The sequence below is a fragment of the Chiloscyllium plagiosum genome, unplaced genomic scaffold (genome assembly GCF_037043375.1).
Source record: "Chiloscyllium plagiosum isolate Xiang-an unplaced genomic scaffold, Cpla_swu_hap1 HiC_scaffold_8, whole genome shotgun sequence".
Lineage (NCBI taxonomy): Eukaryota > Metazoa > Chordata > Chondrichthyes > Orectolobiformes > Hemiscylliidae > Chiloscyllium > Chiloscyllium plagiosum.
The window spans coordinates 38921032-38937498 of NW_028270146.1; the positions used below are offsets into that span (position 1 = coordinate 38921032).

Sequence of the window (16467 nt, forward strand, 5' to 3'; positions counted from 1 at the left end):
TAATTGGACCAGATTAGCAACCCCAATCAGTGAACTTCTATTCTGAGGTCTACCTGGTTGACCTCGTTACAATCTTGCTGCATTTGGACATGGACTGTGACAGAATCTGAGGAATTGTAAATAGTGCTGAAAATTATGCAATTATCAGCAAACTTCCCTCTTCTTACCTTATGATGGAGGGAAGATTGTTGATTAAGCAGTTGAAGATGATTAAGACATTACCCTGAGGAACTCCTGCAGTTATGTCCTGGAGCCGAGATGATTGACTTCCAACAAGTAAAACCAAACCATTTTCCTTGTGCCAGATGTGACTTCAAACCATAGAGATATTTCCCCTTTATTTCCATTGACTCCAGGTTTTCTAGGGTTCCCTGATGCCACACTTTCAAATTATGTCTTAATGTTAAGGGCAGTCACTCTCATTCACCTCTGGAATGCAGCTCCTTTGTCCATGTTTGAACCAAACTGAGCAGAGTGGTGCTGGTGGAACTCAAACTGAGGATCAGTTGCGATGGTAATTGGCTGGGTTCAATTTGTTCTTCTTTTGTGTACAGGACATAGTGGGCAATTTAAAGTTGTCAGCAAGATGCTAGCGTTGTAACTGCACTATCAGTTTGGCTAGATGTGCAACAAGTTGTGAAACACAATTTTTCTGTGAGAGATTGCCACTCTTGGGAAAATCTTGCCCCATGTGCTTTAAAGAAATGTGTATTGTACATCCAAAGGTCTTTTAAGTATCTGATGTTTTCTATATTAATCATAATATTAACTGCTTTGACTAAGATAGCAAGTACCTTTTCAACAAAGCAGACAGCATGTTTTTTTTTTCCAAAGAGCCTGCAAAAGTTAATTTAATTTATAGTTCTTGAACATGACATTGCCCACAAACCATATTCTTTAACTAAAGTGTCAAACATATGGTGGTGGATTTATATGATAACAGCTTAGCATAGTTGAAATAATTCAAATTGCTGATATGTCCTTGTTTCAATTCTGGAGTTAGCGATGGTGAATCTTGAGACTTAACCCTTACATATATTTTCTTAATATTTGCAAATTAGAAAAATGCCATTACAGTTTTGATTGTTGTGATATTTCTCTAAAAAAAATGATCTTAACCAAAAAAATGCTATTGCAGATCAGTTAATTTGACTTTGCAATATGTTAGCATTATGCTCAATCTAGCTCAAAATTTCGCACATTTGCAGGGCCCACTCTTCTAACTTTTGCAAAATGTCATTTTTACTCCTTTTCATGCACTTTTCAACAGCTATTGTGTTTTTTTTTTGTTTTTTTTAAAGACTAAAACTCCAATTCAGGACATCTAGTGTCTGATAAGTTAAGTTACTTTGGAGCAGGAAAGTTCATTTTATTCCAATTTTGTAAAATCAAGACTTGATTTTGTTTTGACCATTTGATCTTAAATTGAAATTGTCTACAAAACACAGACAGCATTTGATGAATAAGCCCCGTATATACATACTTTTATAGTTTCTCCTATTGAATTTCAGTATTCCTTTGAAAGGATTACATTATCTGTGCATCTAGAAATAATTCACTAAAAGTAAATATTTTACAAACCATTCCAATGCAAACATGTTTGTTGCTGCTTGAAGCTTCTACAGCTGAGGAAAAGTGTATGTACTTTGAATTGTTAGTGTATAATAAGTCTTTAATGGAATGGGTGACAGACGGGCTTTTCTTATTCACAGTTCTTTATTTCAGACCACCTGTTAGTAGGGCACTGCCTCAGCCTGAGAAACTACAGACCAACAATGTTGGGAAGAAAAAGAAACCCATTGAGGTAAATGGTTGAAAATTGATCTTTAAAAAGAATGATTCATGCTATATCATAGATTTCTCCATTCACTGACCTCCTTAGAAAAAACATTGTAGAAGCATGTTTGAGCTCCTATTGTTATGAACATGGTTGAATAGAATTTTGGGGTGGGGGTGTTGTTGAGAGAGCAGTAGTTATGAGGAGGAGCTAGAACTTGGTGTTGGAATTCAAAGCCTGCAACTACTTCTCAAGGAGATTATAGCCAAAATTATTTAGTCAGGAAATTACTGTATTTGCAAAAAAAAAAAATTCCTGTGGTGTTAGAAGGGAGGTTAGAAAACATTGTAAAAAAGGGAAGGTAAAATGTTGTGTTTCTCTATACAAGCTAGAGGAGAGAAGCTGCCACTTCAAACAATATGCTCACCAAAGAAAGCAACAACAAAGGAGGGACAGAACAGTATGTACCTGTATGACCAGCCCAAGTGTGGCAGCTTAACATAAGAAAAAGTCTAATAAGCCTGCTTGGAGATGCAAAGGAACTAATTCCACATTTTCACCACTCATTGTGTTGAAAAATTGTTACCTGATTTCATTCCTAAGTGGACTAGTTGTAATTTTAAGATTATTTCTTCAAGTTTCACCAGAAGAAATAGATTATTTGTGACTATGCTACTGCATCGCAAAGATTTAAACACTCCTATTAGCTTGTCCAATAGCCATCCATCTTGCAAACTTGAGGAAATGCACATTAGTTTTGTGCAATCTGTCTTCAATATTTAACCATCTAACACCAAACGAAGTGAACAGGTGCAAAGGTTTTTTTTAAGTGACACATAGAAATGTGTAAGCTTTAAAAGCACATCTACCTTCAAGGTGTCATCTCGAATCCTAGGTACCTGGTTAGTCATCCACACAATATTGAAAGGGCTGAAATTGTGAAGTCTAATTTATGTGTCAGCAGTCAAATATGGGTGGGAATGTCTGCTGGCCATGTCAGTAAGTTTGGATTTGGTGTAAAAGTCAGTGAGGATTCAATGTCATCGTACAAAAGTAGACAAATAGTGGTAGACTAATGTGTTTAAAGCTATATTGTATCATTTCAAATCATTCCAGCTGATTGGCGTTCTAGTTGGAATATATATTTTGTGCTTGGCTTTCCAGAAAAATCAGTGCTGATGATTAAGGCTGGGGTTTTCTCCTCCACAGGTTGTGGAGAAGGTGGCAAAAAGGGCACATAATTGGTCAGGTTGGCACCAAGGAGATAGCTGCCCCCTTCTCAATGCCTTGAATTAAGGCCTGGGCAAGATGGTCCATGGTCCGTCCTCCTGACCTGCTGTCAATTAAGGCCCTTAAGTGATCAATTAATCAGTGGTCTATGCACCACCAGCCTGCTAACTGTATTCCTTGCAGGTTAAAAAGAAGTGGCAGTCTCCTGGACCTCTATAATAGGGTGGCCTTCCTACTTGCCAAATTTTGGGATGGGGTCCCCAATTGCCACATTCTGGGGTATGTTGGCTACTTAAAGCCCCCTCCCTGCTTTTGCCTCTGACTCTCCTGACCCTCTTCTCCTGTGAAACCCCACCACCCAAAAAAGATCTCACCTTCCCACTACAGTTGTTCAGCCAACAGTCTTGGCCTTCGAAATGGTGCTTTTGTTCAGTGCTGCCACCTCTGATTGGCCAGCAGCTTCAAGCAGCATGTGACACCTCTGAGTTGAGAATGGATTGGCTGGTAAGCCCACTGGCTCATCACTAATTGGCACTGGATCCAGTGGGACATTTTGTTCATGGGGCTGGTTTGTCTCATCCCTACACCTCGACCAAAACAGGGAAGTCCCCAGCCTCAGGTATATATTGCACTCTCTGAAATGTTCTCCTTCACATATCTAGGAGTAAGTTTCTGGAAATTTATTTTCTATTTATTTGGTAGGACCTCACCTTGGCATTGGCATTTGGATATCGTGGTAATGACTGTCGAAACAATGTACATTATTTAAATGATGGTACTGATATCATTTACCACACAGCATCGATTGGAATTGTCCACAATATTGCCACAGGTAGGGTATTAATATGCTATTTAAAATATTTCTGTACAACCATTTTCGGTCTTTTACAAGCAAAGTTCATTTACTTGAAAAATATGGCAACTTTGCATGCAAAATATGATACAGCTGTGTGGAAGTTGGCAGATAAGGTTAAGGATAATCCAAAGAAATTCGACATGTACATTAAAAGCAAAAGAGCAACTAGGAAGGGAATAAGGCCCCTTAAAGATCAACAAGGTTGTCCAAGTGTGAATCCGCAGGAGATGGGAGAGATACTAAACAAATATCTTACTGTGGGCAAAGAAATGGATGTTAGGGAACTCAGAAATAAATATTGATGTCTTAAAAACAGTCCACATTACCGAAGATGAAGTGCTGGAGGTATTAAAAAAACATAAAAGTGGATAAATCTCCATGACCAGGACATATGGGAAATTAGGGAAGAAATTGTGGGGGCCCTAACAATGGTATATGTATCATATACAGCTACGGGTCAGGTGCCAGAGGAGTGGAGGGTGGTTCATGTTGTGCCTTTATTTAAAAAAGGCTGTTCGGAGAAGACTGGGAACTACAGCCCTGTGAGGCTGACATCAGTGGTGGGTAAGTTGTTGGAGATGATTCTGAGAGATAGGATTTATATGCATTTGGAGAAGCAAAGACTGTTGAGGTATAGTCAGCATGGCTTTGTACTTGGGAAATCATGTCTCTCAAACGTGATTGAGTTTTTTGTGGACATAACCAAAAAGATTGATGAACGCAGAGTGATAGATATTGTCTACATGGACTTTAGTAAAACTTTTGACAAGGTTCCAGACTAATTAGTAAAATTAGATCACAAGGGATTCAGGGAGAACTTGCCAATTGGATACAAAATTGGCTTGATAGTAGGAGACAGAGGGTGGTGCTTGAGGGTTGTTTTTCAGACTGGAGACCTGTGAGGTGCTGGAGGGTTGTTTTTCAGACAGGAGGCCTGTAATCAGTGGTGTTCTGCAGGTATTGGTGTTGGAGTCCACTTTTGTTTGTCATTTTTCTAAACAATTTGAATGAGAATTTAGGAGGCATGGTTAGTAAATCTGTGGATGACACCAAAATTGGTGGTATAGTTGACAGTGAAGAAGGTTATCTAAGATTACAAAGGCATCTTGATCAACTGGGCCGATGGGCTGAAGAATGGTAGATGGAGTTTAGTTTAGTTAAGCATGAGGTATTGCATGTTGGTAAAACAAACAAGAGCAGGGCTTGTACAATTAATGTAGAGCCCTGGGTGGTGGTGTTGAACAGAGACATCAAGGGGTTCAGATATGTAGTTCTTTACAAGTTGCATTACAGATAGAGAGGGTGATGAAGAAGGCGTTTAGCTCATATGCCTTTTTTGTTCAGACCTTTTAATGAATGGGAGTTTGAACATTTGTACAGGACATTGGTGAGGCCTTTTCTGGAGTACTGTGTACAGTTCTTATCACCTGCTATAGGAAGGATATTATTAAATAGCAGAGAGTTCAGAAAGATTTACTAGGATATTGCTGGGACTGGAGGGTTTGAGTTATAAGGAGAAGCTGGATTAGGGACTTTTTTCACTGGAGTGTAGGAAGTTGAGGGGGTGATCTTATAGAAATTTATAATATCAAGAGGGGCATAGATAAGGTGAATAACAAAGGTCTTTTCCCTAGGGTGGGTGAGTTCAAAGCTAGGGACCATATTTTTAAAGTAAGGGACATTAAGGGAAATTCTTTCACACAGAGAGTAGTTCATATGTGGAATGAACTGGCAGAGAAAGTGATAGATGCAGGTACAGTTTCAACATTTAAAAGACATTTGGATAAGTACATAAGTAGGAAAGGTTTAGAGGAATATGAGCCAAACCAGGCAAGGATAACTAGTTTAGTTCAGGAAACTCAGTCAGCATGGATGAGTTGGACTGAAGGGTCTGTTTCTGTGTTGTATAATGCGATGACACTATTTGGGCTCATTGTCTTTTTAAGGAATAAAATCACAGTGCTAAAACTTTGATTTGTTTTTGAGCACTGTATAATATGGTACCTTATTAAAATACAACATCATTAGTTTATTGACTGCATTGAGATGGCATATAAACCATGGCCTCAAACATTCTTGAGACCCAAGAAGGCAGTGAAATAATACAAAATGAGAGCTGCGAAGGCAGATTACGAAGCAATTTTGAATGCTGGAATTACATTCTTGCCACTTATTCTATCACTGTTTACCCCAGACAGCCAGAATAATTTATCCTTGAATCAGGCAAATGTTGTTAAATTTTACAATTTGATATGTAAACTATATTAGCCAATGGCAACTGGTGTGGCTCGTTCAACACCTGTTCATATCTAATTCAAAGTTTAATTACCTATCATTAGTTTTTGAACATTTAACACTAAGCCAGCGGCATGGTGGCTCAGTGGTTAGCACTGATGCCTCACAGCGCCAGGGACCCAGGTTCAATTCAAGCTTTTGGCAACTGTCTGTATGGAGTTTGCACATTCTCCCTGTGTCTGTGTGGGGTTTCCTCCAGGTGCTCCGGTTTCCTCCCACAGTCCAAAAATGTGCAGGTTAGGTGAATTGGCCAATCTAAATTACCAATAATGTTAGGTGCATTAGTCAGAGGGAAATGGGTCTGGGTGGGTTACTTTTCGGAGGGTTGGTGTGGACTTGTTGGGCTGAAGGGTCTGTTCCTAAACTGCAGAGAATCTAATTTAATAGCTGAAATCAATTCCTTGTTATTTGTATCTTTTTCATTGTCCCATACTGGGGGTAAAACTGGAAGGAGTTAATATTCATCATTATTACAGATTGTAAAATTGCCCAAGAATTTCCTGGACAAGACCTGTCTGGAATCTTTGAAGCACACGTTATAGCAGAGTACAGCTCAATATGGGCAAAATACATTAATGCAAACATTCCCACTGTAAGTAATCAGCATCATACAAAATATTTCCCTTAGTATCAATACTGGATACCATCACCTATTAATCCCTGACATCCACTCTATGAATGAGGTATGTTTTAAATGAGGCATGTTATCCTAATCTTGGAATGTTTGCTAGGGTAAGCAGGCAACAGCTACAGTCCTGGTGTACGTTGCTGGGACTGTCGGACTATAGTACTCAGATGAAGAGTTATCTAGCCTCAAAACATTAGCTTGCTCTCTCTCCATGAATGCTGTCTGACCCCTCTGTATTCTCCAGCATTTGTTGTTTTCAGTATTGAAGATGTTCTTGAGAAATTTGATGCAGTGGTGTTGGGAGCAATGTTCCCTCTAATGTGCACTGTTACACAACAACCCCAAGGTTCCTGTGCACCCAAACACAAGTCGATCGCTGTACTGCGTCTGTGCTAATACACAAAAAAGATGCAAGGACCCGTACTTAAATGAAAGGATCGTTGAATTATAGGTTTGGTTGATATCTCTTTTACTTTTAAATCATATAAATTATCACAATTAGTACATGAAGTGCTCACAGTAAATATGGTGCAACTTTAAATCTGTGAACATCTTGCCTCGTCACAGGATTGATGCTGTTTAATACTTTAACTTTAACTTTAAAATGGAGATGAAGCATATGCATTGACATATGGTTGATTATCCAAGACTCCCAGCAATTCCAGGTGAACTAAAGTTGCATTGATGTCTCACAAAAGTAAAACCTCACAAAAAAGCTTTCCAATGAAACGCTGTGAAAAGGTGTCACAAAATGTTCTAACTTGGCTATTACTCCACCAGACTGATTCCATTGGAGAAAGAAATTGCAAAAGACTGATTTATTTTTCTGGCTATTTACAGATAGTATATTCAAAAATAAGGGAGATTAATTTGTCTTGTACACAGTAATGAGTGAACTTGACCAAAATACTGTAGTAATGGTTCTTAAGAGGCCAGTATTCCTTTTTTCTCCTTAGTTAGAAGTAACAGACAATGCCTGTTTTTATTGTGTTTATAGTGAATTAATTTTTCACATTTCAAGAAAAGTTTGAATTAAAGCTTATTCCTTTCACTTCCAATTTATTTTAGGCTTTCAGTCTTTTTATCTTGAGCATACAGATGACATCCTGTGCCTAACAGTTAACCAGCATCCTAAATTCCAAAAGATAATAGCAACAGGACAAGTCGGTATGTACAAAGGTGGTAAAGGGAATATATCGCTTACTAATGTGTTCTCGTAATTTTTGTCTTTTCTGATGCAAATGTCAGATATTTGAACATCAGCTTCTAATTTCATTTTATTAATCAGAGTTCAGAGCTGTAATTTTCTTTTGGAAGAGAAATATTCTTAATGGAATGTATCACATTTTGTATTTAAAAACAACTTAAAGGCACAACATTATAGTTTATGATAACATTAGGTTAAAAAAAAATGAACGTACCAGCTTTCCTTTTGTTGAAATACATTGTGCACATAGCCTTTCCACGCTGTCCAAAAATGTAAACTAGTTCTGTTGCTGTGGTATGTTTCAATTACTTTAACATATTCTAAGGTATATTATGGAATCCTCTAGGCTACAAGAAAAGACTGATCTATGGTAGCTACTGGCAGTGAAAATAATATGGGGAGAGAAAAGTAAAATATTCACAGTTTCTGATTTCACAATTTGGTCTGCATAAATCATTTTAATACGGCGTTAATTCTGTATGCAGCAGCAACATCTATACTTGGGTCTTCCTGTCTGAAGAGCCAAAATGACGAAAAGCTGCAGTGAAACATCAACATGTGATGTATTCCTGTGTTCCCTCACACAAAAAGAAAGCACGCACCTTGGCACTTCCTCCCCTTTTCCTTTTGTCCTCTTATTCCATTCCCAGATCCTTCCTTTAGCCTGATTCCAGTGACATTTCCTCCCCTTAATTTTTCCTTTGCTTCTCCGTTCCTCCCATACCTTGTTCTTTTCTGTCCTCTCCCTTGCTTCTCTCTCTTCCATCCTGTAATTTTCTCCAGTATAACATTGGGTATTTGTGCTCCTCAATTCTGTACATTTACCCATCAGCATTTTAATCAATCTACCAGTGATGATAATTGCTTTCAGATGCCCAAGTGAAAAGGCCCACCCCAAAACGCATTAGCCTCACTACCTCTCTCTAAGATGTTGCCAGGTATGGAAAATCTGAGTTATAAAGGAAAGTTGGATAGGCTGGGACGTTTTTCACTGGAGCGCAGGAGGTTAAGAGGTGACCTTATAGAAGTTTATAAAATAATGAGGGGTACCGAGAGGGTTAATGGTCAGTGTCTTTTCCCCAGGATGGGGATTTTCAAGACTAGGGGACATATTTTAAGGTGAGAGAAGAGAGATTTAAAAATACACGAGGGACAAATGTTTGACACACGGGGTGGTTCAATTGTGTGGAATGAACTTCCTGAGGAAGTGGTAGGTGTGGGTACACTTACAATGTTTAAAAGTTGGATAAGTACATGAATATGAAAGTTTTGGAGAGATATGGATCAGGAGCAAGCAGGTCGGACTAGTTTAGTTTGGCATTATGTTCAACATGGACTGTTTGGACTGAAGGGTCTGTTCCCATGCTGTATGGCTCTATGATGCTATGCTTCTTATAGTCCACCTGTTTAAATAAGCTTTTGGTGATTCACCTTAATATCTTCTTTTGTGGTTCAATGTCAAATGTTGCTGAAAATAGTCCTGTGAAGAAGCATCTTAAAGTATTTTGCTTCGATAAAACCCATATATAAATGCATGTTGCTGGGAAACCAGTCTGATGCAAGAAAACCATTTGTGATCTAGCAGTTCTGCAGTATTTCTCTTTTGTAGCAGCAGATTCCCTGGAGAGGGAAGACCTGGTCTTAAGGTTTAAGGAGGTGGGGAAATCAAGCCAGAAATTGTAAAAATGCTACAAGCACTTTGCATTAAGTCAAACCAATAGACACATAGCGCTATTGAAAATCTTGATTTGTATCAAGATAAATGTTACATTTTGTCATTTATCTGTGTTACTCCTACTGAGTGCATTTTATTGCATAAATGTTATAGCAATATACATTAACATGAGTTTAATCACATGTTGTCAACAAATTTTGTCCTTTGCTATCATAATTTGTAGAAAATGTTCATTAGATTCTCTTTTATCTTAACCTGTCTATAAGAAGGAAAGATCTTATATTTATACAACACCTTTCACATCCTTGTAATATCCTGAAGTTCTTCACAGATTAATATATAACTTTGTAAAAGTGTAGGTGATGTTATGTTGACTTGTGTGGTAACCAGTTTGCACATTCTACAAACAATAAAGGAGATCAAAGATTGGATCTATTTTAGTAGTTTGGACTGATGGTCTGTGCTGGCCCAAAGAGTCCAGCTGCTCTTAGTGTTCTGGAATATTCAATGACCAACTGGACAGGTGCTTGGTTTATCATCTCATCCAGAAGATAGCTCCTCTGACAATATAACACTGCCTCTGTACTGAGCTAGAATATCAAACCAAAATATGTGCTGAAGGAGTGAGGTTTTTATTCTCTGATCTTCTAGTTTCTCAACAAAAGTAATATGATTTGGATGCGAGCATAAGAGGTATAGTTAGTAAGTTTGCAGATGACACCAAAATTGGAGGTATAGTGGACAGCAAAGAGGGTTACCTCAGATTACAACAGGATCTTAACAATATGGGCCAATGGGCTGAGAAGTGGCAGATGGAGTTTAATTCAGATAAATGTGAGGTGCTGCATTTTGGGAAAGCAAATCTTAGCAGGACTTATACACTTAATGGTAAGGTCCTAGGGAGTGTTGCTGAAGAAAGAGACCTTGGAGTGCAGGTTCATAGCTCCTTGAAAGTGGAGTCGCAGGTAGATAAGATAGTGAAGAAAGCGTTTGGTATGCTTTCCTTTATTGATCAGAATATTGAGTACAGGAGTTGGGAGGTCATGTTGCAGCTGTACAGAACATTGGTTAGGCCAGTGTTGGAATATTGTGTGCAATTCTGGTCTCCTTCCTATTGGAAAGATGTTGTGAAACTTGAAAGGGTTCAGAAAAGACTTTACAAGGATGTTGCCAGGGTTAGAGGATCTGAGCTACAGGGAGAGGCTGAACAGGCTGGGGCTGTATTCCCTGTAGCATCGGAGGCTGAGGGGTGACCTTATAGAGGTTTACAAAATTGAGGGGCATGGATAGGATAAATATACAAAGTCTTTTCCCTGGGGTCGGGGAGTCAAGAACTAGAGGGCATAGGTTTAGGGTGAGAGGGGAAAGATATAAAAGAGACCTAAGGGGCAACGTTTCATGCAGAGGGTGATACGTGTGAGGAATGAGCTGCCAGAGGATGTGGTGGAGGCTGGTACAATTGCAACATTTAAGAGGCATTTGGATAGGTATATGAATAGCAAGGGTTTGGAGGGATATGGGCCGGGTGCTGGCAGGTGGGACTAGATTGGGTTGGGATATATGGTCGGCATGGATGGGTTGGACCAAAGGGTCTGTTTTCATGCTGTACATCTCTATGACTCTAATTGAGTTGAGTTGTCATTTTTTGTTTCTATATGTGTATATTTTTAAAAAAAAATCCTATCCATTAATGATGTTCACAACCTTATGTCATTGATTCATTTTGGTGTATGTTAAGCATCTGTTACCTATACCAAGATGCTTAACTTTGCATTGATATATAGCCTTCATCTCCATATTAATACAAACTAATATCACACTTATTTATTCATTTCTCCAATTTAAACTTCTTTTAGTATTCTTCTAGAATTTGTAACCCAACTACAAATTATTCCCATTTATTTGTAATAAAGTTTTATACAAATCTATGGAAAATGCATTTTTGTTTTTGTTACAACTGGAGAAAGTCTCTCCCATCACTTTAAAATGTGAGTAATTTCATTCATTACAATGAGCTGAAGTAACATCTTTTGAATTCTCGAACTAGTCAGAAAAATTGCACTCTATACATTTGTATCTTCCTTATTTTAGCTTCAACATCGTCTTAAATTTTAATCAGTTTCACTGGAGAGTTTCAGTGTACCAGAAGCAGAATTGACCTGTCCTCTTTCAAGCAATGTTTCTAGTCCACTTCCTTGACCTGAAAGATCAAATCAACTTTAAAATGAATGCTGTTTATCATGGTCTTTTAATCCAAACTAATTTTAAAAAGGCTTTTTGAATATTTTATTAAGCTTTTGTAAGTGTTTCTTATTTGCTTATTACATAACTGCAAGAATGATACATTTCTCTGCTTTCCAAGTGATTTGGCTGGCTTGTTGCTAAATGTGAAATGCATATTATCAAAGCATAGGAGGATTAGCTGTTTGCATGGTGTCATGTACATGCAAAGTTGATGGCAGTAAAATGGAGCCACCCATATTTTTTGTTTGTCAATCATAAAACACAGTCAAATATAAGATAATTAATTCATATAGATTTCTTTCCTAGAGTTATACCACAATCTGAGTTTATTCTGATTGTCTACTGGATCACTTCTATTGGCCTAGCTGCAATGCGAAATAGCTGGAGTAGGTCATTTGAGCCTATTCTGCCATTTGGCAAGATAAATGGCTGATCTTTCATCTCAATTGTATTTTCCCATGCTTTTTCTGCATCCCTTACTAGTCAAGAAACTGTTGATCTCCATCTTTAATATAATCGATGACTGAGCATCCACAAGTCTCCCAGGTCGAGAATTCCAAAGATTGACAACTCCTTGAAGAAATTTCACCCATCTCAGCTCCAGATGACGTATCATTTATTCTGAGATTCTGACACAGTAATGCAACTTCATCTTGAAAAATTAAACAACTTTGTTACAATTTTTATACCCAAAAATGTCATGGAAATTATTTATTGAAATAAAAGGATATCCAGGAATATGGTAGCATGCATAAAACCTGCAATAAAAAAATGTTCACAGACCTGCATGTGGAGCTGACATCTGTTTACTGTAAACATTTTGGTGTTTTGATTTTAATCTATATTTTTAAGTACTGATAGATATCCAGAAAGAGCAACATTAATTTTAAACTATTTCAATTGATACAGCTTATTGTAAAGGCATACTTTTCAATATTTACCAGTACTTACTGAATGTTTCACTCTAACTGTGCTTTTTTGTTATTTTTGTTTTTTTTTGTATTGTACTTTGTTTCTGTCCTTGGCTGTGATATAACTTAAAGGTGATTCTTCTGATATGTCAGGTAAGAAATTAAAATATTTGGCCTACGTCCTTCATTTCAGATTCATTGTGGAATGTAACCTATATTTCTATGATAAATAATATTCCCAAGATGCAACAGATTATGCCTGTTAAGATTGTATGCCCAAGAAACATTCACGAGAGGAGAAATATCTTCACCCAGAGAGTGGAGAGCCTGTGGGAATCTCTGCCACGAAAAGTGATAGAGGCCAAACCATTGAATGTTTTCAAGAACGAATTAGATATAGAAAAGATATGGAAAGAAAGCGGGAATAGAATACTGAGCGGGATGATCAGCCTTGATCCATTGAATAGTGGAGCAGACTCATTGGGCCCAATGGCCTACCTCTGTTCCTGTTTTCAATGTTTCTGTATATTTTGGTTGGATTGGTTAATTGCCAATAATGGCTTCCATGATTTAAAAACCAATAAATATAATTACACTGGTATCTTTGGAAGCTAATGTCATTTGTCTTATTATTAGTGAATACTATATTCATTTTCCATTTAAAAAACAGATAGTAATATGTTTTTAATGAGTTTTTTTTCAATAAATTATTGCTGTTAAGCTGATAAATCAAAACAGATTTTGAAGGATTATGTAGTTTCATTTTTTAAAAATACATCAAAAGGAAATTTGAAAATTGTCTATCACATAATTTAAGAATTAATTTGAGTATTAACAAATGCTATGCAACAGACAACTAGACCTTTGAATCAAAACTAAAATATCATTGCCTTTTGTGAATGCCTTGGGATGTTAAAAATACTTTATAAACACAATTTGTTGTGCCTACTGATATTGAAATTGCTTTGTATTTCTATATGTATATAAAATAGTAAGACAGTAAAGAATAGACATCCATAACGGTATATAATTGAATGATTTGTGTATCACTGCATAGTCTACTATCAATAGCTGTTCACTATGTTGCAAGGAACATCGCTTATATTCCATGCAATCCAGAAGCTTTGAATTGGGAACTGTAAGTCAGCGTGCAGTGGAGAACTCAAAAACAGGATGATGTTGGAGAATGTTGATCAAAATAAACTTTAGGGTATAAAATTTCCTATTATTTGGTGTAATGAAACTTGCTAATTCTTCAAGGGTCATTGGCTAATGACTCTCATATTCCTCTTGGCTGCAGTCAGTCAATGCTTTAACAAACTCTGCACTTTCCTGTTCACTGTGTAAACTGAATACCAACACGTTACTTATAAATTATTGAACTGAGATGCTCGTTCTAGTTAAACCGTTGATAGAACCTATGATACAAATAATGAAATACATCACATGTTATCTAAGCAATCATGCAAAAGTATCACTACATCAAAATCACTTCTAAGTCCAATGTTGCATTTAGTTTGCTTATTGCACGATTTCTGGTGCTAAAAACAGGAGCAGCATTTCAAGATTTGAAATTTCATAAAGCATGTATAAATATGCAAACATAAGATAATCTAAAAATAAGGGAAACAAACTTGCATGATAGGTGTACTTTCTTAATGAGTATTGCCGTGATATTTAATGTAGTAAAATATTCAAGTACAAAACTTTAATTGTACAGCTTAGGAACTGAAACATAAAATGGTTCAAACTGAAGAGTTAAACATCTTAATTTTAGAAAATTAGTATTTGTGTTTACTATGTTAATTGCAAAGTTTGTTCAACTATTATTATATCAAATCATCATACACAGTCACTTCAAAAATTAATTATTCTGGATCTGAAGATGAGGATAGAATAATAATTCCTTGCAATGACACAAATAATTGGAATCAGCCTGTAGATTTTAGAGCTGATTGTGGTGTTCTTTTCTCAGGTACTGCCCCATTGATCCATATTTGGGATGCCACAACCAAACAAACACATTCTGTGCTCCGTTGTTACCATTCAAAGGGTGTCTGCTGTGTCAGTTTTAGTGCCACGGGCAAACTGCTCCTTTCAGTCGGGCTAGACCCTCAATACACCATTACTGTCTGGAGGTGGCAAGAAGGTGAGGTGAAACTAGAGGTTAGACATAAATTATAGTTCCAGATACCTTTGTTCACTACATTTTCATGAGTCAGCAGAACAACAATTTTTGAATTGAAAGAAAGTTAACAGAAGAATACATTTCAAGTGGCTATATTAACATACTGTCAAATTTTTAAATGCCAAAGTTTAAATATTAAAACCTATAGTCTGCTAATTGCAAATTGAAATATATTTCAGACTTCCATTTGTATCTTCTTTACCTGTTTCATTTCTCTAGGTACCAAAGTTGCCAGTAAAAGTGGTCACACCAAGAGAATTTTTGTTGCAGAATTCAGGCCTGATTCAGACACTCAATTTGTATCAGTGGGAATGAAACATGTGCGGTTTTGGACTTTTGCTGGCAAAGCTTTACAGAGCAAAAAAGGCAACTTAGGTTCCATCGAAGATGCTAGGATGCAAACAATGCTCGCTGTAGCTTTTGGAGCTGTAAGTGCTTTGACAATAAAATTGATGCTGGAATGGCATATACTTGTACTGACACATTAGAGTTTACTTTAAAGTGGAATCAGATCAAAAGTAGATCTTTTATTGATCTTGTAGTAGTCAAAAGCATCCCTTGTACAACACTTACATCAGACTAAAAATCTCTCTTTCTAACACTTCAAAATATGCTTTAGTTAACAATGATTTCAACTTCCAGTCTGGAAAATTGATAATCTTTTCCTGGAACTTTCACACACGAGAGTTTAAATGTTCTAAGCTTCAAATAATGTCTTCAGGGTTTTTATCCAAACATTTCTGGCTGAGGACTGTCACTAGACCCCTTACTCTAAGCTAATTTAGTGTTAACAAATGTAACCATCTTCTCCCTTTCTCAGGATCATTGTTTCATACTTTGATTTTCATCCAAGAATTTCAGCAGAACTGCCTAAAACTGAAAGGTCTTCCTCTCTGCATTATGATACTTCCCCAAGCTTAAAAATATCAGGTCCAGAAATTTCTAACAGAAACCTTGATGTACATTGTTTATCTTGCTCCGTTGTTAACATGCCTAACATACACAAAACTCCAATATTATTGAAGGCTAGCGCTCTCAAACTATTTTGTAAGAAATCACCATTGGCAACAGAAATACTCAAGTTAGTTATTAAACTCTTCAGACGCAGATTGCGATAGACAATATGTCATTAATTTGAAATCCCAAACTTAAAATAAATGATATTAAATATATTATATCTTTATATATATATATATAAATCCTGCACCCTATACCACATTTTATTTTCAGTCACTACATTAAAACCAATCTGTCTTCTTGCAGAATAATTTGACATTTACGGGTACAATCAGTGGAGACGTTTATGTTTGGAGAGAGCATCTTCTGGTCCGAATTGTAGCCAAAGCACATAACGGGCCTGTTTTCACAATGTACACCACGTTACGAGATGGCCTGATTGTAACAGGCGGCAAAGAAAGACCGTGAGTAAAAATATACATTAAAAACTCATTTCTAC

The 16467-nt window shown here is 36.9% G+C and overlaps 1 protein-coding gene across 2 annotated transcripts in view; it reads left to right on the forward strand.

Annotated features, from left to right (window-relative positions):
* The window catches only part of LOC122553479 (echinoderm microtubule-associated protein-like 5), a 220286-nt gene that overhangs the window by 174437 nt on the left and 29382 nt on the right, over window positions 1–16467 (forward strand). Inside the window, exons 30-36 of one of the 2 annotated variants that reach the window (XM_043697282.2) lie at window positions 1726–1804; window positions 3710–3839; window positions 7855–7953; window positions 12956–12976; window positions 14799–14972; window positions 15231–15439; window positions 16275–16432. In XM_043697282.2, the coding sequence (XP_043553217.2) occupies window positions 1726–1804; window positions 3710–3839; window positions 7855–7953; window positions 12956–12976; window positions 14799–14972; window positions 15231–15439; window positions 16275–16432 (870 nt within the window). The remainder of the gene's footprint in view (window positions 1–1725; window positions 1805–3709; window positions 3840–7854; window positions 7954–12955; window positions 12977–14798; window positions 14973–15230; window positions 15440–16274; window positions 16433–16467) is intronic. The other variant, XM_043697284.2, reaches the window with a different exon arrangement.